Raw genomic sequence first — 25,050 nt, 5'->3', positions numbered from 1 at the left:
TAAGCCACCACACAACAGTGACTGCCATGCCTCGCAATAGACCCCTCCATCTACCATCTCGTGCTGACCCCATTCCTTTCAATTCTGTAGACTTTATTGCCATTTCAAATACAAATAAAGTATTCATAGAAAGAAGTCCAAGTCGTGCTAAGAAAATCAGGGCAAGGGGCCCAGCCGTTGAAGCACATTCTGCTCTTCCAGGGGACCTGAACTCAGTTCCCAGCACCCACATGGGGCAGCTCACAGATGCTTATAACTCCAGTAGCATGAGGTCAGGTCACCTCTTCCAGCTCCCATGGGGGACTCATACTCACATAGAAACACACAGAGACAGACAGACAGACAGACAGACAGCGCTTTAAAAAAATAAAAAGTAAAGAAAATTGGAGGGGGGCTGGAGAGATGGCTCAGTGGTTAAGAGCACTGACTGCTCTTCCATAGGTCCTGAGTTCAGTTCCCAGCAACCACATGGTGGCTCACAACCATCTATAATGATTTCTGATGCCCTCTTCTGGTGTGTCTGAAGAGAGCAATGGTGTGCTCATATACATAAAATAAATAAATAAATCCTTTTAAAAAAGGAAAGAAAAAGAGAGAGAGGGAGAGAAAGAAAGAAAGAAAGAAAGAAAGAAAGAAAGAAAGAAAGAAAGAAAGAAAGAAAGAAAGAAAGAAAGAAAATTGGAGGGGAAACACCCCCTCTCCCTGCGGGCAGCCATGGCCCTAATCTGAGGTATATGACACAATGGTGTGCTGAACTCTGTGTGCACATCTCTGCAGAAACACCTGAGAATTTCTACAAATGACACCAGAGACTTTGGGCCCCACTTCTCACTTCTCACTATCCGTTTCCATGGCCTGGTAACTCCTTTAGCTATCAGAACAACTAGACAAATTGGAATTATATAAATTTTATTTTAAAGTTAAGAGCAGGAAGATCAGGCCCAATGAGCTGGCAGGGACAGAAACGCTCAGAGGTAACACTGAGATCAAAAGTGTCCGTAGAAACATTCGTCTGGATTTTTCTACTTCTAAAATGGAAAGACAAGGATTTTTCTTCTTCTAAAATGAAAAAACAAAGATGGGTTTTGAAGTTGAATTCATAATCTGTGTTCTCAAAGGGCTGGGTGGCCCTAGGAAAAATAAATCACTTTCTAAGACAAGCCAGGAAGGAGGTAGATCCTGCTGTCAGCCTTACTTGACTTCAGGAAACCTGGGTGGGGAGTGGGGGGTAGGGGGTGGGGGTAGGGGGGTTGGCAAATGTGCAGAGAGAGAGAGAGAGAGAGCTCAGAATGGCCGTGAGCAGATGCCCTCTGCAGGGCCACACACATGAAAGCTTTAGGAAAAGAAAAGTGGCTTTGGTCAATCTGAAAAGAATCTCTAAAGACAAATATGCGGCTAAATAACAAAGTGTGAATGAAAAGGGAAGGATCGTAATGTAGAATATTCTAGAGTCTATGGGCAGAGTCTGACCTGACCTCCCCTGCCTGCCAGAATCGTTCTGACAAGTCTCAATATCCAAATGCCTACATCACCTGCCCTGAGAGGGCTGTCGCAGGAAGGACTCTGCAACCTCTCTCCTCTCTAATCCCTACTCTCTACCCGTCACCAGGATTCCTTTCCGTTCCTGGGGAAGACGCCATGGACCAATAGCTACATCCTCCCTGAGCTGAAGAAAACTCACAGTCCGGGCATCCCGGCCAGGTTCTGAGCTTCCAAAGCTATGAACAATATGGAAGCCACACACTTCTGTTTCTGTGACTCAAAAGATAAATAGGGGATTACTGTTCACCCAGAGGGATCATGTGACGACTAAGTGGATTGAATTATGTAATGGCCTTCTGCACCCTTCCCAGGAGCATTGGGGTCCCCACTGTGCCCCTTCCATGAGCACTGGGGTCCCCATTGTGCCCTTCCATGAGTGTTGGGGTCCCCACTGTGTCCCTCCCATGAACATTGGGGTCCCCACTGTGTCCCTCCCATGAGTGTTGGGGTCCCCACTGTGTCCCTCCCATGAGTGTTGGGGTCCCCACTGTGCCCTTCCCATGAGTGTTGATGTCACCACTGGTCCCTCCTGTGTGGTGCTGGGCTCCACACTTGTATTTGAACACTTGGTCCTCAGCAGTTGGCCCTGCTTCAGAAAACAGGACCAACTGTGGACCCTTGAGGAAGTCTTGATGGAGGAAGAGGGTCACTGGTGCAGTGGGTCTCAAGGCTTGACCCTTACTTCCTGCCCTCTCTCAGCTTCCTCACTGTTGATGCAGTATGGCCAGCTGCCTCATGCTCCTGCTTGCAGAGCTTCTCTGTCACGGCGAATGCCTCCCTTCTCAAACCATGAGTCAAACATCCCCACCCCTACCCCCAAGTTGCTTCTTGAGAAGAGAAAGGTGACTAGCACATGCCCCCATTTTCCAGATGCCTTCTTCTCTTTCTGAGAAAAAGCACCCCCCTCGGGTCTGGGCACATTGTAAGATCAGAATAAAAAGTGGGGATTCTCAAGGCAGGGGCACGAAAGGCATGCTTATTCTAAAACCTCGAGTGTCAGAAACAAGGAGGCCACCTGGATGAAGGGTCAGCAGAGTTTCTGTCTGAAGATGAAGGGAGACAGGAGGGAGAGTCTTGGCAATAGCATGTGGGAAAGTGAGCCAGAGGGGCCAAAATTGAGATGCAGCCCCCGGAGGTGGGTGGAGGTGCCCTCATAGCTAGATGATTTGGTTTAGTTTCCTAATTCTTAATGTTTTGTTTATTTTGTATGTGTGTGCATGTGCCTGAGTGTGTGTGAATGTCATGTAACAGTGAGTGTGCATAGTGTGCCTTAAGTGTGTAAGTCTTGTATGTGTATGTGCGTCCTGTGATAAAGTATGTGTGTGTACATGTATTTGTGTATAAGTCAAGTGATAGTGGGTCTATGGAAGTCCTGTGCTGAGTGTGTGTAGCTGCGTGTGTATGTGTGTGTGTCCAATGACAGTGTTGTAAGTCCTGTGATGAGTGTGTGTGTCTATGTGTGTGTCCAATTTGTTATAAGCTCTGTGCTGAGTGTGTGTGTGTGACTTTGTGTGTGTCCAATGACAGTGCTATAATTTCTGTGCTGAGTGTGTGTGTGTGTGTGTGTGTGCTCTGTGTGTGTGTGTCCAATGACAGTGTTATGAGTCCTGTCTGTGTGTGAGAGAGAGACTGTGTGTGTGTGTGTCTGTGTGTGTGTGTCTGTGTGTGTGTGTCCAATTTGTTATAAGCTCTGTGCTGAGTGTGTGTGTGACTTTGTGTGTGTCCAATGACAGTGCTATAATTTCTGTGCTGAGTGTGTGTGTGTGTGTGTGTGTGCGTGCGCTCTGTGTGTGTGTGTCCAATGACAGTGTTATGAGTCCTGTCTGTGTGTGAGAGAGAGACTCTGTGTGTGTGTGTGTGTGTGTGTGAGAGAGAGAGAGACTCTGTGTGTGTGTACAATGACAGTGTTGTGAGTACTGTGCTGAGTGTGTGTTTGTGCTGTGTGTGTGCAATGACAGTGTTGTGAGTACTGTGCTGAGTGTGAGTGTGTGTGTGATGTGTGTGTGTGCAATGACAGTGTTGTAAGCCCTGCGCTGAGTGTGTGGGTGTGCTGTGTGTGTGTCCAATGACAGTGTTATGAGTCCTGTCTATGTGTGTGTGAGGGACTCTGTGTGTGTGTGTGTGTGAGAGAGAGAGAGAGTGTGTGAGTGTGTGCAATGACAGTGTTGTAAGTCCTGTGCTGAATGTGTGTGTGTGTGTGTGTATGCTGTGTGTATGTGCAATGACAGTGTTGAGTCCTGTGCTGAGTGTGTGTGTGTGTGCTATGTGTATGTGCAATGACAGTGTTGTGAGTCCTGTGCTCTGTGTGTGTGTGTGCGCAATGACAGTGTTGTGAGTCCTGTGCTGAGTGTGTGTTTGTGCTGTGTGTGTGTGTGTGTGCAATGACAGTGTTGTGAGTCCTATGCTGAGTGTGTGTGTGTGTGCTGTGTGTGTGTGTGTGCAATGACAGTGTTGTGAGTCCTATGCTGAGTGTGTGTGTGTGTGCTGTGTGTGTGTGTGCAATGACAGTGTTGTGAGTCCTGTGCTCTGTGTGTGTTTGTGCTGTGTGTGTGTGTGTGCAATGACAGTGTTGTGAGTCCTGTGCTGAGAGTGTATGTGTGCTGTGTGTGCGCAATGACAGTGTTGTGAGTCCTATGCTGAGTGTGTGTGTGTGCTGTGTGTGTGTGTGTGTGTGTGTGCAATGACAATGTTGTGAGTACTGTGCTGAGTGTGAGTGTGTGCTATGTGTGTGTGCAATGACAGTGTTGAGTCCTGTGCTGAGTGTGTGTGTGTGTGCTGTGTGTATGTGCAATGACAGTGTTGTGAGTCCTGTGCTCTGTGTGTGTGTGTGCAATGACAGTGTTGTGAGTCCTGTGCTGAGTGTGTGTTTGTGCTCTATGTGTGTGTGTGCAATGACAGTGTTGTGAGTCCTATGCTGTGTGTGTGTGTGCAATGACAATGTTGTGAGTACTGTGCTGAGTGTGAGTGTGTGCTATGTGTGTGTGCAATGACAGTGTTGTGAGTCCTGTGCTGAGTGTGTATGTGTGTGTGTGTGCAATGACAGTGTTGTGAGTCCTGTGCTGAGTGTGTGTGTGTTCAGTAGATGACTGCTCTGGCTCTGATTCTGGGTCATTTCTAAAGATGTGCCAAGCCTTGTTCTCTGACCTTTGTCCCTTTCTGACCCTTCCAGCCCCTATCACCGTCCCCTGAGTCATCACCACTGACCAAGACTGGGGCTGGCAGAGTCTGGAATGTTGAGATCCTGTGTCATTTTCCGCAGGTTCAGTTAAATAACCGTCATGAGGAAAATCTGGCTGGGGTGAGAAGGAACGCATGAGCTGACGTCCAGAGACAGATTAAAGCCACATGTTACCATCGTCACATGTTTCTGTGACTGTGGGACCCTGATGCCCTTGTTTTTCTAAGACAGAACAAGGAATATGGTTTGGCACTAGCCTCTGGAACAAAGGTGATGGGCCCAGCCACAAAGCCACTAGGCACACAGAGACCATCTCCTGATCAGAGCTGTGGAGTATCAAGGGGCTGAGCTGTCCCTTCTGCTGCGGGCAGAGTCCCAGGCTGTCTGTCTCCAAAGCCACCAGCTGACCAGGCTCCAATGCTCAGCCCCTTGGGGGAATCATGATTTTCTTTCCACACCAACAACTCCAAAGCAGGAAAGGGCTTTCACCCCTGTAATTTCTGCCTCAGCCAATTTGAAGGCAGAAAAGCTAAGAAATGGAAACTGAATGTTCACTTGCTGTGCCCTGTGAGCCTGGGACTGTTTGGGGGACTTACTTATATCAAGTTGTTGATCCTCCTGCCGGAGTTAGGAGCCAGCGACTAGTGCAGTTATCATTCACAGGAGAGGAGAGGGAGGCTCCTCAAGGACACACCAGGCACAAACCCAGGCCAGCTGGCTAAGCTGATGTTAGACCCTGCGAAGGCACGCCAGCTTGAACTCCTGGAGATTGTGTTGGGTTTTAGGAATGGCCTGACTCTGAATGGAAACTAATTGTTTAGGACTGGCCAGTTCATCAGCAATGGGAGACACAAAAGAAAGCAAAGGCATGTGGCCACCCCTGGGCATAAAGGCAAAAATCACTGAAGGGAAATGAAAATGTTTGAGCTACATATTCACCCAAAACAAAAACTGCTGTGTCTCTTGTCTGTGTTTTTCCTTAATTTCTATAATTAGAAGATTCACAATATCAGATTAGAAATGTGAGGATCTGACTGCTTCCTACCTGGGCACATCCGAGAGGCAACGTAGGAAGTCACTTCTAATATGTACTCAAACAAACAGGCAAACAAAAACAGGAGAACCAAGCAGGGGCTACATTGCCTGGGTGCTCCAGAAGCCGCTCCACATTCCGACCTCACAGAGCTCTCTTCCCCGGCCTCCATGCAACCCTGGAGCTGCCCCTTCCTGCTACTCTCAGCCCCTTCTCCTGTGACTTTACACAGTCCCTTCCTGTGACTTCACACAGTCCCTTCCTGTGACTTCACACAGTCCCTTCCTGTGACTTCACACAGTCCCTTCCTGTGACTTCACACAGTCCCTTCCTGTGGCTTCACACAGTCCCTTCCTGTGACTTCACACAGTCCCTTCCTGTGACTTCACACTCCCTTCCTGTGACTTCACACAGTCCCTTCCTGTGATTTCACACTCCCTTCCTGTGACTTCACACAGTCCCTTCCTGTGACTTCACACAGTCCCTTCCTGTGGCTTCACACAGTCCCTTCCTGTGACTTCACACAGGAAGTCACTTCTAATTATCTATGAACTCAAACAAACAGGCAAACAAAAACAGGAGAACCAAGCAGGGGCTACATTGCCTGGGTGCTCCAGAAGCCGCTCCACATTCCGACCTCACAGAGCTCTCTTCCCCTTCCTGTGACTTCACACAGTCCCTTCCTGTGGCTTCACACAGTCCCTTCCTGTGACTTCACACAGTCCCTTCCTGTGACTTCACACAGTCCCTTCCTGTGACTTCACACAGTCCCTTCCTGTGACTTCACACAGTCCCTTCCTGTGGCTTCACACAGTCCCTTCCTGTGACTTCACACAGTCCCTTCCTGTGGCTTCACACAGTCCCTTCCTGTGACTTCACACAGTCCCTTCCTGTGGCTTCACACAGTCCCTTCCTGTGACTTCACACTCCCTTCCTGTGACTTCACACAGTCCCTTCCTGTGGCTTCACACAGCCCCTTCCTGTGGCTTCACACAGTCCCTTCCTGTGGCTTCACACAGTCCCTTCCTGTGGCTTCACACAGTCCTTTCCTGTGACTTCACACAGTCCCTTCCTGTGACTTCACACTCCCTTCCTGTGACTTCACACTCCCTTCCTGTGACTTCACACTCCCTTCCTGTGACTTCACACTCCCTTCCTGTGACTTCACAGTCCCTTCCTGTGACTTCACACAGTCCCTTCCTGTGACTTCACACAGTCCCTTCCTGTGACTTCACACTCCCTTCCTGTGACTTCACACAGTCCCTTCCTGTGACTTCACACAGCTCCTTCTTATGACTTCACACAGTCCCTTCCTGTGACTTCACACAGCTCCTTCTTATGACTTCACACAGTCCCTTCCTGTGACTTCACACTCCCTTCCTGTGACTTCACACAGTCCCTTCCTGTGACTTCACACAGCTCCTTCTTATGACTTCACACAGTCCCTTCCTGTGGCTTCACACAGTCCCTTCCTGTGACTTCACACAGTCCCTTCCTGTGACTTCACACAGTCCCTTCCTGTGATTTCACACTCCCTTCCTATGACTTCACAAGCCCCTTCCTATGACTTCACACAGTTCCTTCCTGTGACTTCACACTCCCTTCCTGTGACTTCACACAGTCCCTTCCTGTGACTTCACACTCCCTTCCTGTGACTTCACACTCCCTTCCTGTGACTTCACAGTCCCTTCCTGTGACTTCACAGTCCCTTCCTGTGACTTCACAGTCCCTTCCTGTGGCTTCACACAGTCCCTTCCTGTGACTTCACAGTCCCTTCCTGTGATTTCACACAGTCCCTTCCTGTGACTTCACACAGTCCCTTCCTGTGACTTCACACTCCCTTCCTGTGACTTCACACTCCCTTCCTGTGACTTCACACAGTCCCTTCCTGTGACTTCACACTCCCTTCCTGTGACTTCACAGTCCCTTCCTGTGACTTCACAGTCCCTTCCTGTGATTTCACAAGCCCCTTCCTATGACTTCACACAGTCCCTTCCTGTGACTTCACAAGCCCCTTCCTATGACTTCACAAGACCCCTTCCCCAGCCTTCATATAACCTACTCACCTCCAGTGTTCTAGAGGCACCACTACAGGTCTGATGAGGCTGATCTCCTGGGAGAATCCTAAGGATCACCAACATTGACTACAGCAGCCTAGAGAGTCATCTCAGAAATAAACAAATCCACCTGTGATCATCTCACCCTGAATGCTCTGAATTGCCAGCCTCAAAGGGGTCAAGCCTGGCTATTGTTTGGATAGGAGACCTAAATTAAGCAGACAGAGCCCCAGCTGTTGTTGGTCTTGTTACTCTGACCATGATGGTGATTGTACAGCAGTCACAGGAATCTCCATGGCAGCAGCATCCTCCCTGGTGGGGTGTGACCCCTCTGCCTGCTCATGAGAGGAAGGAAGCTGCTGGAGGCCAGGTTGTCTCCACCTGAGTGTGCAGTGAGACTCGATGACCCGCTGGCCCTAGAAGCCTCCTCCCGAGACTCAACTGAAGTGTTATTTGTCCCAGCTCACAAGAGCACCAGTGTGGGGCACCGCAGGCAAAATGGAATGTTGGAGACCCGTCATTTGTTAGAAATTTCCTCTTCCACACATTTTGTTCTCAAATGCCTGGAACTGGGGCTGAGGTAGAGCAGAGTGGGAACTGCCACTGAAAAAGCAGAGACATTTGCTTTCTGGCTGCTTCTCCCCACCCTTCAAATACTTCTCTGGCTGCTCAGAGGCCCAGACACAGAGATGGAGGGGGCCTGACTTCATCCTCCCATCACAAATCTCCCCGTTTCTGAAGGAACTCTTGAGATAATCCAGCGTGCCGCCTCTAACAGCCTCCAGTCAACAGCAGGAGGTAAGAACTTACAGGACTGGACAAATCCACAGATCTACAGGTCAGTTCTGGCCTGAATATGTGTTTTGTTTGGCCTGAAGTATTTTAAATAAATCTGAGTCAATGTTGAAAATCCTATTTTTTTTTTTAAAAAAAAAAATCACATTTGCAGTTTACCAGGGCAAGTGCATACATCCTCACAGCTAGAGTGGAACATAGCTCCTCCTGACCATAACTGGGTGGCTTGCCTCAGCACCCCCACAGTGTGCACATGCACATACACACACACCCCATACAAATATACACACACATCACACACACACACATGTGAACACACACATGTGCACAGGCATGTCCACACATAGCACACATGTGCACACGCATATCCACACATAACACACGTGTGCATACACATAGCATACATGTGAATACACATAGCACACATACACAGCACAATGTATGTGCACACACAGCACATGCATGTACACACACAGCACACATATGTGCACACACATAGCACACATACACAGCACAAATATATGTGTACACACACACACACACATGCACAAAGCCATTATCTTCCAGCACTAACCTGCCTTTGACATTTCATTTCCCTCACTCTTTTCATCAGAAGATGCCATTTAAACTTGAGAAAACAAAAGACATAGCGACCTGCCCTCTCTTCCAGGCCCACTCCCTTTCTGATGATAGCAGCCTGGTCCACCAGCCATTCAGTGCACAGTTATTAGTCCAGGGCTACCCTGAGTACAAGAACCACTATCTGCATTTGAGTTCAGTAACAACAGCATGTTTGTTCCTGGGGACACTGGCCACATCCTAAGAGCTCATTTGCTACTCATGGGCAGCTACTGTGTTAGAGTCACAGAAACAACAATTCTCATATCTCAGAAAGTCCCACCAGGCAACTCCAGGAGACTTAATATAAGATGTGAGAGTCGGGGGCTGGTGAGATGGCTCAGTGGGTAAGAGCACCCGACTGCTCTTCCGAAGGTCCAGAGTTCAATTCCCAGCAACCACATGGTGGCTCACAACCATCCGCAACGAGATCTGGCGCCCTCTTCTGGAGTGTCTGAAGACAGCTACAGTGTACTTACATATAATAAATAAATAAATCTTAAAAAAAAAAAAAAGAACTTAAAACTTTAAAAAAAAAAAAAAAAGATGTGAGAGTCTTAACCAGACAGATAAAACACTGGCTGTCCCAGAAATCAGGAGGTTGAGTTCAGAGGGAAAGAGTCTAGGTCCAGCCTGGGTCTCAAAAAGAAAAAGAAGAGAGGGGAGAGGAGGGAAATGGATTTTGACAAGTTCTCTGTACTCACACTGCACTGTGCTGGGCACAGTGGGAGGAATCATACACATTAGGCTGCTGCCTTCCAGGAATGCACTGTCTAGTTAGGGAGAAAGCTAAGTTACAAAGAGCACAGGAAGCCTCTGATGCAGCCATCTTGCTTCTTATTCCAAGCTTAAGGCTGGCTGGTGGCCATGGCCTCCCTCTATCCTACCATGAGGGTGCCATGCCCACACCTGACAGAGGTCCACAGGGAAGTACAAAGCCACAGGTGGCCACATTCATTATCAAAGAAACTCAAGATTTGGTTAGAATTCTGACGAAATGACGGTGTTAACATGTTTCAACCAAGCTTAGGGCTCTCTGAATTCTAGGCCTGGGCCAAAGGTCAAGAATCCTTGAACTAAGTGCCTCTCCTCCATTGCTTTGGACCCATCCTCTCTAGTTTACCATTTTGGGGAAAGACAACAGGGCTGATATCAAAGCAGTTGTCTCTACTCCAATCCCTTTCTTCCTGGGACCTTGGATAGCAGGACTCCTGACGCTTACCCCACTTGGTGCCCTGGACCCATTACACGGCAGTCACAGAGGGCAAACTCAGGCCCCCTATGCTGTCTTAAGGATAACAGCATTCCTGTTCCCATTTCTGGGTGTGGCTGTGTGCCAGTGCACAGTGCAGAGCAGCTTCTAGGTCGATGTACACAACCCTACAGCAGACACTATGATCTGCAAAGAAAACTGAGGCTAGGGGTTAAATGTTCAGAGACCAGCCTCAGGTGGGCAGAGTTCGAATGCAGCTTTGTGGCAGTACTTTTAGCTACTTTATTAGGTTCTTATATCTACCACCCTTCTCCACCCCAGTCCCTTTGCATTGGGGTCCCCACTGTGTCCCTTCCAACCCCTCAAAACCAGATGAGAAAGAGGGTTAGAGGGGAAAGGGGACAGCAGTTAACTCCTCTCTCGGGGCTCTGGCATTACATACCCTCCGAAGAGTCCCCAGAATTCCCTGTGTAAACTATCTTCAGCTGGCAGAATCACTCCCCTGCCAGAGCACGAAACAAATCGTAGTTAGCTGCTGTGACAATCTGAAGCAACCCTATATCCCATACCTTGTATTAAAATAAAAACATCCACATAACATAACTGAATTTTTAAAGAAAGCAAAACTCTCACTACACAGTCTCAATCAGAACCTACATTCTGAGCCCTTTGTGATTTAAAACTATACCAAGGAAGGTATTGTAAGAGTCTAAGTCCATTGCTACCAAGGTCAGTGAATGTGACCGAGGAGCCCCGAACTTCCCCTGACTCTCAGGAAAGTGACTAGACAGGGCATCACTACACTTGTCTGCCATACCTGCTCCCAACAGAGATGAATGATTTTAACAGTTTCTGAAAGAAAGGATACAATAGCGTCTTTGTAGTTGTAGTAGGATCTGGGGAGAAAAGGGAATGGCTGACCACCAGGCCCAACTGGACCAATGCCTGCAGAAAGTCTGCTGTGCAGAGGCCAAAGGAAGCTCCTGGGATGCCCACGAAGAAGCCCTGTGGTGGTCAGTGCCTGAGCAGGGTCCAGGTCCCCAGAAAGCACACACCAAGCCTCTGTGTGGGGAACAGAGCAACTCTGTCCTGGAAGAAGCCTGTGCATCCTGCATCCCACCTACCCTCCCCCAGCATAGGCCCCACATGGCCCCTGCACAGCCATCCCAGCCTCCAGCTCTCAAACTGCTCATAGATTCAGCTCTGCTGGTCCCAGAATGGAAGAATTTCAACCACAGCATTGCACAGCTTGAGCCCCACTCTGGCTCCTGCAGCCCACCTTGCACCTCTGCATCTCAAAGCCAGCTGCCTGAAGCTCCCACCACCAGGCTGTCCCTGCCCTGATGGACTGTGAGCCAAAATAAAGCTGCTTTCTTCAACTTACTTTTGATCAGGTATTCTGTCACAGCAGTGAGAAAAAGAACTGCTGCAGGTGTCCAGAGGGAAATGTTCAATAATCAAATCTGAAGAAGCAGCAGCAACCAGATTTAAAAGAGCAAGTTTGTCAGAACTGTGCCTCAACTCCACATTCATTTAAGAAAAAGAAAAAGAAAAAATCAACAGCATTTTTTTAATCTTACAAGGAAAACCCAGGCAGACGGAAGGAGAAATCCAGAACTGTGCTGACCGGAGGACAGCAGGCCTAAGCCCAGAGGAGAGCAGGCCTAAACCCGGAGGACAGCAGGCCTAAGCCCGGAGGACAGCAGGCCTAAGCCCGGAGGACAGCAGGCCTAAGCCCGGAGGACAGCAGGCCTAAGCCCGGAGGACAGCAGGCCTAAGCCCGGAGGACAGCAGGCCTAAGCCCGGAGGACAGCAGGCCTAAGCCCGGAGGATAGCAGGCCTAAGCCCGGAGGACAGCAGGCCTAAGCCCGGAGGACAGCAGGCCTAAGCCCGGAGGACAGCAGGCCTAAACCTGGAGGACAGCAGGCCTAAGACCGGAGGACAGCAGGCCTAAGCCCGGAGGACAGCAGGCCTAAGACCAGAGGACAGCAGGCCTAAGACCAAAGGACAGCAGGCCTAAGACCAGGCCCCGCTCCATACAGACCATCACAGACACTGCCACCTCCCTGACAAGGTGTGCCACACAGCACAGCACCTCTGAGCGACACCCCCACTGCCCTCCCCATCTCTCTCCTCTCCTTCCTTGTGGCTGCCGGTTTTCCTATGAGCTCCAGGTTGGAGCCTTCCTTTCCTTTGGAGAAAGGATGAAGAGAGCTGTGTGTCCTTTATGTTTTGAAATCATCACTCCCTGAACTCATCTTACAGAGGCTACACGTCCTACTATGCGCCCTACTTCAGATGTGTCCTCAAGCATTCTTAAGAACCAAGTCAACTTTTTATTCCTTGCTGAAAACATGAAAGTCTCCTTCAGCCCAGAGTGTGAGAAACCACCTCAGGGCATGGTGGGACAGAGCCAAGGCCGGAGCTGGAAGGAATCAGACTTCTCTTGTTGATACAGTCTCACTAGCCAGGACACAAAGCTCAACCTGTGCCTGTGGCGAGCACCTGACCATGATTAACACCTTTCAGCTGCCATGCCAGTGAGAAGAAACACTGCACTGCCGAGGAAAGCCATCTCATGGCACACTCTCAGGCTGCCGGGACACAGGAAAGGCTGTCCACAGAGCTAGCCCCATGCATCTTCATGCCTCCCTCTCTAGTTGCCATCCACAAATACATCTCTCTCCTCCCTAGTCCCAGCCCCTCCTTAGCTGTTAGCCAGCTCTTGGCTGATGGCATTTCTGGAAAAATCACTCCCCAACTTGGCTCCTAAGCACAAAGCCACAAACCTGCTGCCCCAGCCAAGACTCGGGGAATTCTCTGGATGGTGGAAGAGGATGTTTGCCCATTGCAAGCAAACACCTTTCAAACCAAACAAAAACTGCCCACAAGTAAACAGCGTGTGACATAGTTCCTTCCAGAGGCCACTTAAGAGAAACCCAAGTCCATGGCCAGTGGCAGAGAAGTGGACAAAAGGTGTCACCAGGTGCAGGTGGTACCATCCTTCAGCAGGGGTGACTAGCTAGGCCTGGAAGTCAGGAGGTAGGGAGCTAGGTGACTGCGCCAACATCAAAAACCCCAAGCAAGACAGCAATGGGGACATGAATAGCAGCATACTCATTTATTCTTGGAACTGCTTCCAGTCTGCTTTTATGATTACGAAGGTAACTGTAAAAGACCCATTCAGAAATCTAATGGAGAGATATCATTTAGCCTTGTGCTGAAGGATAATGTAGTTTACAGAATTTTGTCCACGGAGATGGCTGAGTGGGTAAAGGCAGTTACCCACCTTGCTGAGCTCGATCCCCAGAACCCACGTAGTGGAAAGAAAAGACGCCTAAAAATGGCCTGAGAGCAGAGACCACTAACACCCCTCAGAGTACATGGCTGTGGGTCATAATTTTTGAATGGGAGACTTATTCCTAAACCAGGATTCCAGCAACACCTCAGCTCGTACCCTGCACCTCCAGCCATGCCTCCTCTCAGACATAAGAGTTCCTACTCATGTGGAGTTTGCAGGAAACTTGTAAGGTTGTAGAGAGGCCAGGAGCAAATCCAGGCTGCAGGACAGAGCCCCAGCTCTCACTGGTCAGGGCCCTCGGCTGAGTTCCTGGCCCATGAATCAACTTCCCATGAAACACCTCTGGGGAGTTCCCATCTGCAACCCCCACCCTGAAACCTGGAGAGAAAGGGACCCCTCAGGGAGTCACAGAGCAGGCAATGGCACTCCAACCCATTCCACACTCTGTCAGCGGCGAGAGCACATCAATGTGCCCTAAGGTTTACATCAGTACCTTAGCTAACGCCACAAGGGCAGGTTTTCACATTCTTGCTTTCCTCTCTTAGTGCCTGTGAGGTTGGAAAAGAATCAAGTCCACAGGTCCTAGACTTTACCAGTGACTCCTCAGCCCTACAGGCATCCCCACGACCACTCTGTCCAGCAGGCAGAGGCGGTGGGGCAGTAAGACTTTAACTCAAAGGTGATACAAGGCATTTTTTAAAAAGCATCAATACACCACTTAGCTATAAGAACACCATAAAATTTACACATCTTTGAGAAGGAAGGAGGTGACTTGAGAGGGTTAGGGCTAGGGTCCTCGCCCATCGTCTGCCTTGGGTGCTCAAAGGAGTCCTTTACGCTCCTGCAGGCATTTTGCCTAGATAACTCTTCAGCTACACGTGAGGGGTCCTTGAGGAAGACTCTCCAGTTCAGGGCACAAATGAAAGTCACTGTGACCCCATGAAAAAGCTTGAGGTATAACTGTGCCTTGGGATGCCACCTGTGCAACTCATGCAAGGCTTCAAAGCCGCCTGCCCGGCACCCACCTGTACCCACCGCCCTGTTCAGCAGCTCCTACCATGTCCCCACGTACTGCAGCAGGTTCCTGGGCTCAGCCTACTGTCAGACTCATCCCTGGAGCCCAGACTTTCCAGGCGGGGCTGGAATTAGATCCACACCTTTCCCGCCACCAGCCACCAGATTGCAGGGCAGGACACAACACAGGATGCTCCGCATGTGAGTCTACATGTGAGTCTGCAGAGTCCTGCGGCCACAAGCCTCCTCCAGCCGCTGGGGTCCTTTCCAGAGTTTGCACAGCCCCAGCCTAGCAGCGGCAGCCCAGCCTCCCCAGTCCCCAGAAAGCACAGAAGGGGGAGGCCCCTTTCATAATAAAAGCCCTACCCACTTCTGGCCAACAGAAGCTGGCTGGAGCAAGGTCTCTGGTGCTAGGAAGGAAAGAGTCTCACTCCCCCCCCACACACACACACCATCTTCCCCACCCCCACCTCCCACCCCTGTGGGTTCAGCGCCTGGGCTGGGCTCAGAGGAGCCCAATCGTGCCTCTAAGGTGTTTGGGTGCAACTCATGGGGCGGGCCCGGACGATGATTCCCTATACTGGCCCTCTCCTCTGCAAAACCTCAGGAAGAACCAGTCTGCCACTGGCACCTCTCCAGTTTCTTTGGGCACAGTGCCCAAGGGCGGTTTGGGAGGCAAATATCCATTAACCACTGAAGGCCATTAACAATAGCAGAACCTCATTCAGGGGCCAGAGTAAGGAATCAATACTGGATACTGTTCTGACTGTAGATAGTTTCTTTGTGTCCCTGGGACCAGCTACAGTGGGGCTGGACTAGAGGGTCTGCACTGGGCTTGCTATCTGTGGTGCAGGATCCTGCTGGCCTCACTGCTAACAGCTGGTGGTTGCCAAGGAGGACCTAGACTTCTGAAAAGACTGCTCCTAAGAAGTCTGATACTTGGAACTTAGAATTCTTTTTTTTTCCCAATTTTTTATTAGGTATTTTCTTCATTTACATTTCAAATGCTATCCTGAAAGTCCCCCATACCCCCCCCCCCGCTCTCCTACCCACCCACTCCCACTTCTTGGCCCTGGTGTTCCCCTGTACTGGGGCATATAAAGTTTGCAAGACCAAGGGACCTCTCTTCCCAATGATGGCTGACTAGGCCATCTTCTGCTACATATGCAGCTAGAGACATGAGCTCTGGGGGTACTGGTTAGTTCATATTGTTGTTCCACCTATAGGGTTGCAGACCCCTTTAGCTCCTTGGGTACTTTCTCTAGCTCCTCCATTGGGGGCCCTGTGTCCCACCCAATAGCTGACTGTGAGCATCCACTTCTGTGTTTGCCAGGCACTGGCATAGCCTCACAAGAGACAGCTATATCAGGGTCCTTTCAGCAAAATCTTGCTGGTGTATGCAATGGTGTCTACGTTTGGAGGCTGTTTATGGGATGGATCCCCGAGTGCGGCAGTCTCTAGATGGTCAAGTTTGGAGCTAAGACAAAAGGATGGAACTTAGAATTCTTACAGGGAGATAGACAATGGTTGGAGGTTAGGGCAGAGTGGACAGTAGGACAGAAGCTTGGAACCAAACTGAAAATAACCTACCGGGATTTAAACTTTTAGGGTCACCACTAGATAAGATGAGTCACCCTCAGGCTTCCCAAGAGTCACCTTCCCCAGATGGATCAACAACTATCAGATTATTGCTGATAGGGGACACAGGAGCACTGCAGAATGCTGTGCCAAAAGCAGTCAGCCCTGAATGCTTTCTGTACATTGTAGCATTGAATCACCACAAACAATGCCTTGGAGCAAATTTACAGAAAAGGAAACACTGTTGGGAAATCAAAACCAGGAAGCCAGTCTACAGCTTAAAGTCTCAGCCTACCTGATAGAACGTGAAAACGTGGAGCTAATGGGAAACAGGGCTGGGCAGGGGTGCTGCTAATTGCAGCCTGAACGTAGATAGAATCCTAGAAGGGCTGGCAACCCAGGAGCTGGAAGAATAATGCCAAAAGAAGCACAGGACAGGGCAGCCACCCAGTGTTCGCTCAAGTTTTTAAGAGTTGGATTTGGTTTTGAATCTCTTTGTCTCTCCACATTAGATATACAAGTGTGTCATGACCCTCTACATAAACATATGTGGATATATTTAAGGAAACATGACTTTGATGGTTAATTTTTTGGATTTATGTATGTTGTGTTATGCATGTCTGCATTTGTGTACGCCATGCACCGTGTGTCTGCAGTGCTTATGGAGGGCAGATGTCAGATCTCTGACATCGGAGTTACAGGTGGTTGTGGGCTGTCACGAGGGTTCTGGGAATCAAACCTAGGTCCTCTGCAAGAAACGTCAGTGTTCTTAGATCCTGAGCCATCTCTGCAGCCCAGCATGATTAATTTTAATCAACTTGATATAATCTAGAAGCACCTGGGAAGAATTCTCAGTGATGGGGTTGTCTGTATCAGGCTGGCCTGTGGGCATGCCTGTGAAGTATCATCTTAATTGTACCAAGTTAGGAAGCCCCACACGGAGTGGGCAGCACTGTTTCACTGGCTAGAGTTGTGGACTGAATAAAATGGAGTCAGTTGAGCACTAACACGAACGCTGTCAAGGCTCTTCCCTTGACTCTGCAGATAGGATGTGACTAGCTACAAGCTCCGGCTGGCTTGGCTTCCTCTCAGTGATAAAATGTAACCTGGAAGTGTGAGCCAAATAAACCAATTTTTCTTGAAATAGCTTTTGTCAGGGTGTTTTGCCATAGCAACAGAAGAGAAAATGAAAACAATTACTTTATGTGATATTCTTATATACTTTTACACTTTACTGTGTGTGTATGTGTGTGTGTGTGTGTGTGTGTGTGTGTGAATATGTGTAGATGTGGAGGTGCAACAATCTCCTGGAGTCTGCTCTCTCCTTCTACTGTGTGGATCCCATGCATGCAACTCAGGTCATCTGGCTCAGCACCAATCGCTCACCTGCTAAGCCATCTCACCAACCTGACTGTGATATTTTTATGTTTTATTCTAATATTCTCAATGGTGATCTCAAGCTAACTTGACTTCACGGTTATCTACTAATGAAGTCTGAAGAACCTGTGCTAACAAGTGGAACAGACAAGCTGAAGGGACTGCTCCACAATTGAGGGCATTCTCTGCTCTTACAGAAGACCTGAGTAGTTTCCAAGTACCAGCACCCACATCTGCTGGCTCTCTGCTGACTATAATTCCATCTTCAGCAGATCCAATGCCCCCTTTCAGACTCTGAATTTCTCTCACTAGACATAGTCATGGAGCTTCCAGGCTGCTCCCAGAAGCAAAAGTATAAGAAATTCGGAAGGGAATGGCACCCTCTTGTGGCCGACATTTCACACAGACATTATTCTGGGCTTTGGCTTAACTGTGAGTCTCTCTCAGCTTCTGCAGAATGCCCTGGTCTCACAGAGGGAGAGAAAGAACTCAGCTCCAGGCAATAAGCAGAAATTACCCCATTCTAGACTCTTCAACAAGACCTAGTCCAGTCCTTGCAGCTCTTATGTTCACAACCACACTACACCCACAACCATTCCAAATCGAACAGGCACTAACTGAATAAGTGCTGCCTGAATAAGTGCCTACTTGCTGCCATGCAGCAGTTCAGAGGGAGTCTGTTCTCCATAGTCCCTATCATCTCCTGCACATGGCTGCTATCCGTGGCAGCAAAAAAAGCCCCACAATGCCTGTATGTTAAGGCTTGGTCCCATGACAGTGTTGTCAGGGGTGAGTAGAGCCTTTAGGAGGCAATCCCTATATACTGGGGTATGCTCGTCAAGGGGATGTAGGACTGCATCGTGCTTTCCTCTTTTTCTGTGGTCCTGAGTTTGTGAGCCATACTTCTTACCAAGTCATGCTGCCTCACTACAAAGCCACTGATCATGGGCTGCAACCTCCAGACCCCTTCTCTCTCTAAACGAATTATCCCTAGCATTCTCTTATAGCAAGGGAAAGGGTTTGCTGAGGAGGGAAGATGAATCCTGAATGGAGGTAGTACCATCCTATGAGCTGAGATCCCAGGCTGAATAAAAAGGGGGAAAGAAGCTGCTATCCAGGCATAATGGCTCATACTTAAGGCTTGCATTCCCAGCACTTTTAAGGCTAAAACAGAAAGACCACAGCAAGTTCAAGGCCAGCATAGATAACACAGTGAGTCCTGGGCCAGTCTACATAACACAGTGAGTTTGAGGCCAGCCTAGGCTACAAAGTGAACCCTGCCTCCCAAAGGGAGTGGGTAGGAAGGACATTAGGTGTCTTAGTCAGGGTTTCTATTCCTGCACAAACATCATGACAAGAAGCAAGCTGGGGAGGAAAGGGTTTATTCAGCTTACACTTCCACATTGCTGTTCATCACCAAAGGAAGTCCGGACTGGAACTCAAGCAGGGCAGGAAGCAAGAGTGGATGTAGAGGCCATGGAGGGATGTTCTTTACTGGCTTGCTTCCTTGGCTTGCTCAGCCTGCTCTCTTATAGAACCCAGGACTACCAGCCCAGGGATGGCACCACCCACAATGGGCCCTCCCTCCTTGATCACTAATTGAAAAAATGCCTTACAGCTGGATCTCATGGAGGCATTTCCTCAAGGGAGGCTCCTTTCTCTGTTATAATTCCAGCTTGTGTCAAGTTGACACACAAAACCAGCCAGCATAGTAGGCTAGTTAACCAAGCCTAAAGATGCATGAAGAAGCATTTGGAAGCTCACCAGTTTCATATTGATAGATTTCTTCAAAACAGACTAGGAGACAAGTGACAGAGACAAGAGACTGAGAGAAATCCTGAGGGGAGGGGGAAGAGGCCTCAGTTATTGAATTACTTTTACTTCGTGGTGCCCCAGAAGACAAGGGGAATTTTTTTCTTGATGATACACTTTTAAAATCACCAAAATATGGCTCCCATCTGGTTAACTGTCCTAAGTGTCCCTGCTACAACAGGAGATTTTGCAGACAATGGAGGAAGAGAAAGAACACAGCTGAAGAACAGATCCAGGTCAGTGCCTGAAGTAAAATAACCAGATTCTATTCTCAGCCTATGAGGTGAAGACACAGCCTTCTACAAGGCCCATTTCTTAAGGTCTATTTTTATACATATGTTGCATAAATCCCCAAAAGGGTGTCAGATTCCCAGGAATTGGAATTATAGGCAGTTATGAGCTACCTATGAGATATGGGTGCTGGAAACCAAAACTTGGGTTCTGTGCAAGAGCAGTGTGGTACTTGGTCCTGAGTTATCGGAACTGTTTTGGAAGGGTGTGGCCTTGTTGGAAGCTTCAAGGTCATTTCTCTGTCTGCTCTTCCTCTCTTTCCCTCTGCCTCATGCTTTCACACAAGGATGCAAGCTCATAGCTACCGTTCTAGCACCGTGCCTCCCCCTGCAGCCACACTCCTTACTATGCTGATCATGGACTCCCCCTCTGAAAGCAAGATCCCAATTAAATGCTCTCTTTTATAAAGGTGTCTCTTCGTAGCAATATTAAACTAAGACAACAGCCAGCTGTCTTAACTGCTAAGTTATCTCTCTAGCTCCAAGGCCAATTTCTTCAAACATGTCATAGCAACCTAAGGAAAAAAATGAATGATTATAATTAGCCCTTTGAAGTATGCAGCAGATTTTGATCTATAAAAAAAATCTACAGAATCAACATAATTCCCATCAAAATTCCAACACACTTTTTTACAGGTGTTGAAAGAACACTAATAAACTTCAGATGGAAAAACAAAAAAGCCAAGATAGTTAAAACAGAACAAAAGTAGTAAAGAAACCTTTATTGTATTGGCATAAAAACAGACAGGTTGATCAGTGGAATCAGATCAAGACCGGGAACTAAATCCACACACCTATGGGCACTTGATTTTTTACAAAGAAGACAAAACCATACAATGGGAAAAAGGAAATATCTTCAACAAATGGTGCTGGTCTAACTTGGATGTCTGTGTGTAAAAGAATGCAAATAGATTCATACTGATCATCCTGCATAAAACTCAAGTCCAAGTGGATAAAAGACCTCAACATAGAACCAGATACAGTAAATCTAATAGAAGAGAAAGTGGGGAATAGTCTTGAGCGCACTGGTACAGAAGTCAACTTCCTGAACAGAACACCTATAGCTCAGGTACTAAGATCAACAATTAATAATTGGGATCTCATGAAACCGAAAAGCTTCTGTAAGGCAAAGGATGCTGTCAGTAAGACAAAATGTCAGCCTACAAATTGGGGAAGGATCTTCGCCGACCCTGCATCTGACAGAGGGATAATATCCAAAATTTATAAAGAACTCAAGAAGTTACATACCAACAACCAAATAACCCAATTTAAAAATGGGGCACAGAAAAAAAAATGGGGCACAGATCTAAACAGAATTCTCAACAGAGGAATCTCTAATGGCCAAGAAGCACTTAAAGAAATGTTCAATATTCTTACTCATTAGGGAAAGGCAAATCAAAACAACTCTGAGATTCTACCTTACACCCATCAGTATGGCTAAAATCAAAAACTCAAAGAACAGCAATGCAACACATGCAGTAGAGGATGTGGGGCAAGAACACTCCTCCATTGCTAGTGGGGGTGCAAACTTGTACAACCACTCTGGAAAACAATTTGAGTTTCTCAGAAAATTTTGAATATTTTTACCTCAAGATCAGGCTACACAACTCCTGGGAATATAATCGAAAGATTCTCCACCATATCACAGGGACACTTGCTCCACTATGTCCATAACAGCTCTATTCATAATAGCCCCAAACTGGAAACAACCAGATGTCTCTTAACTGAAAAATGGATACATAAAACGTGGTTCATTTACACAGTGGAATACTACTCAGCTATAAAAACAAGGGCACCATGAAGTTTGCAGGCAAATGGATGGAATTAGGAAATATCATCCTGAGTGAGGTAACCCAGACCCAAAACGACATGCATGGTGTGCATTCACTTTAAGTGGATATTAGCCATGAAGTACAGGATACCTATGGTACAACCCACAGACCTAAAGAAGCCAAATAACAAGGAGGTCCCAAGGGAGGATGCTTGACTCTTACTCAGAAGGGGAAATAAAATAGACATCAGAGGTGGATGGAGGGAGGAAACTGAAAGGGAGGGAGGATGGGGAGTGGAATGGGGTAGGAAACAATCAGGTTTAGGGATGGAGAAAGAGAACAGAAATCGGTGGTGGGTGTTAGGGGCATCTCTAGGGCATGCCAGAGATCTGGGATAGTGCAGAGATGCCCCAAGGAGTCTATGGGGGTGACTCTAGCTGAGACTCCTGGCAGTGGAGGATATAGAGCCTGAAATGGCCACTTCCCGCAAGCAGGCAGGACTCCCCTTGTAGGAATAAGGACATCAACTCACCCACAAAACCTTTGACACAAAATGTGTTCTGCCTGAGATGTGCAGGGACAAAGATGAACCAGTGGCATTCTTACATTGTGCTTTCTCCTTTTTAGTGAATCAACATTTCCACTAGACTTTAGTGAGTGGGATCCTGTCCTCAGGGTACAAGGTTCCTCTTTAACAGTGCCAATTTCCTTTTAACAATGACAGCTGCTTTTTAATAAGTATAGCTGTTTTCAAACTCACTTTATCTGTAACCAACCACTTTCCTCACTAAATTGCACTTTTGAGCATCCATTCTTTGCTGACTGAAGATCTGGAAGAGAGAAATATCCGTGTCACACATGAGATGCTATCTTCCCTCATAATTTCTGCCACCAAGTTAGTCCTTATTCCTATATTCTCTCACTCAAGTTCTTGGGACCTGAGCAGAAAATTGTCAGTTTGCCATAGAAATTGTCTTTAGCTTCTATTTCTTTAGAAGAAATAGCCTTCTAAATCACATGAGAATGATCCACTGGCCTTTGCTTACAGTAATCTAGGGCTTCTCTACCCCAAGCATCCAGTCTTCTACATCCTCATGCAATCCAGTTCCAAAGGCTCAAGGACCACATGATCAGGTCTATCACAGCAGCAGCTCACCTTTGGTACCAACTGCATTACTTTTCTCATGATACTAACAAAAGCAAGTTTCAAAAGGGCTTGTTTTGGTTCTAGTCCACTGCATCAGGGAAGTGCTCACAGCAGCGTGAGGCAGCCGCTGGTCACATAGTACCTGGTCAGGAAGCAGATGAATGCTGGTTGCCCAGCCTTTTCCTCTTCAGTCCAGAAAATGCATGCAAATTGAAAGTGGGTCTTCCCATCTCAATGAACCTCATGAAAGAAACTCACAGATGTGCTCAGGTTTGTGTACATCCTAACTCTAGATCCCATCAAACTGACAACCAAGATTAACCATCTACAAGTCAACGGGCAAGTCTTAATAATCCAAATATCTTAAATTAAAGCAGTCTTGAGGTTTGCACATTTATGAATTACACTTTTGAAATGGTTGGTTCCAGTCTTCTCAGTGCGGCAGTGCCACTTTGGTACTTCATGAAACAGTGTATTTGTCCAGAAACTTATAACACTGAAATATCTCAAAATGTATTTATAAAGGCTCATTCACAGTAGTTTCTCCAATACAATATACTTTAAGCTAAATAAAATTATTCTCAACACTGTAGACACCTAAATGTCAAACAAGTATGAAGATACATAGCACGTTGGGGATTCAGAGCAAAGATGTATAAGTGTTATCAGATCCTGACTTTGGTTTTTTAACTTTTAAATTAGTTCAAATAGCTTTTGTTTGGTTGGGTTTTTGTTGTTGTTGTTGTTGTTGTTGGGGTTTTTTTTTTGGTTGTTTTCTTCTTTGGGCTGGGTTATGTTGTGCAAACTGGTCTTGAACCAGTGGGTTTGGATGATCTTTCTGCCTCAACCTACCAAGTAAACTGGGAAAAAAAGGTGTGCCTTTCCTACCTCCCAACGGGGTTACAACTGGAGAGGATAGGAGTAGAGCTGGACCTGAAGTTATGACACTCTGAATGGCAGCCAGCCAGCACCTACTCAAACAGGGATTTCTGCAGAGCATTACTTTACAAAGAACACTAGCCCAGAAGTTTTTGCACAGTCCTTCATTTATCAGTTAAGCCTAACTCTGTTCAGAGGCCACAGCATCCCAGAGTTATCTTAAATTCTATGAGTGCTCCTCTGCAAAATCTCAAGTCCAAAGTCTTAAGATCAATATGTGGAATTCTGTGTCAATCAATATTGTACTGGCTAGTTTTGTGTCAACTTGACACAGCTGGAGTTATCACAGAGAAAGGAGCTTCAGTTGAGGAAATGCCTCCATGAGATATGGCATTTTCTCAATTAGTGATCAAGCAGGAAAGTCCCCATGTGGGTGGGACCATCTCTGGGCTGGTAGTCTTGGTTCTATAAGAAAGCAGGCTAAGCAGGCCAGTAATGAGCATCCCTCCATGGCCTCTGCATCAGCTCCTGCTTCCTGACCTGTTTGAGTTCCAGTCCTGACTGCCTTTGGTGATGAACAGCAATGTGGAAAAGTAAGCTGAATAAACCCTTTCCTCCCCAACTTGCTTCTTGGTCATGATGTTTGTGCAGGAATAGAAACCCTGACTAAGACAAATATTTACACCATCTGGTCAAAGAAATTTCTTTTTCTCTGGACTCCAGTCCAAACTTCAAATGAGCTAGACATTACATTCTGTAGATCACTACCTAAATCTGAAAGCCCATTTCTAGCTCCCCATAACCTTTCTTCATCTGCTGAGTGAGGTTTTTATATTTCACTATAAACTGTATGGTTTGTGAACTCTACATTCATAAAGCTGTTTAAAAAGGACATAAGTACTTGCTTTGCACATGATAATGAACAACTTTAATGAACTAAAAAGCATTACATCTAAAGAAATATGCATGACTACAGAAAAGACTGCACTTGACAGCAGTAACATGGCTCTGCTTTCCTGGTACACCTGACCTAGAGAAAAGCCGCCACCCTGGATGTTTCTGCTCTGGCCAGCTGAATATACTTCCTCAGTTTTTCAATATACCCTAAAGGGGAGGAAAATCACAGAATCTGTAAGCCACCTTAACATGTTTCAATATAAACGTGATTTTTAAATTTTAATGTTATCATTAAAAGCAAAAATAACTTCCTTGTTTTAGCTTGTTATTATGTAAGATAACACTGCACAGAACATGTAAATGTCAATGCCAGGGCCTAGCAAACACATAAGTGGATACTCACAGTCAGCTATTGGATGGATCACAGGGCCCCCAATGGAGGAGCTAGAGAAAGTACCCAAGGAGCTAAAGGGAACTGCATCCCCATAGGTGGATCATTATTATGAACTAACCAGTACCCCAGAGCTCTTGTCTCTAGCTGCATTTG

At 47.3% G+C, this 25,050-nt stretch overlaps 1 protein-coding gene across 3 annotated transcripts in view; it reads right to left on the bottom strand.

The window, feature by feature from the left end:
• Gask1a (golgi associated kinase 1A) overlaps positions 1–25,050 on the bottom strand; it is a 42,622-nt gene that overhangs the window by 13,919 nt on the left and 3,653 nt on the right. Inside the window, exon 1 of one of the 3 annotated variants that reach the window (XM_029482046.2) lies at positions 14,795–15,009. The exons of 1 other annotated variant lie outside the window; for it this stretch is intronic. In XM_029482046.2, coding sequence (XP_029337906.1) covers positions 14,795–14,797 — 3 coding nt within the window. In that variant the 5' untranslated portion in view covers positions 14,798–15,009. Of the gene's footprint in view, positions 1–14,794; positions 15,010–25,050 lie in introns of those variants that run through there. One more of the 3 variants, XM_029482047.2, reaches the window with a different exon arrangement.

This window comes from Mus caroli, unplaced genomic scaffold, assembly GCF_978045245.1.
Source record: "Mus caroli unplaced genomic scaffold, Mus_caroli_1 scaffold_11, whole genome shotgun sequence".
Lineage (NCBI taxonomy): Eukaryota > Metazoa > Chordata > Mammalia > Rodentia > Muridae > Mus > Mus caroli.
The sequence above is the reverse complement of the archived record's forward strand: the minus strand, read 5'-3'. Positions and strand labels throughout refer to the sequence as shown.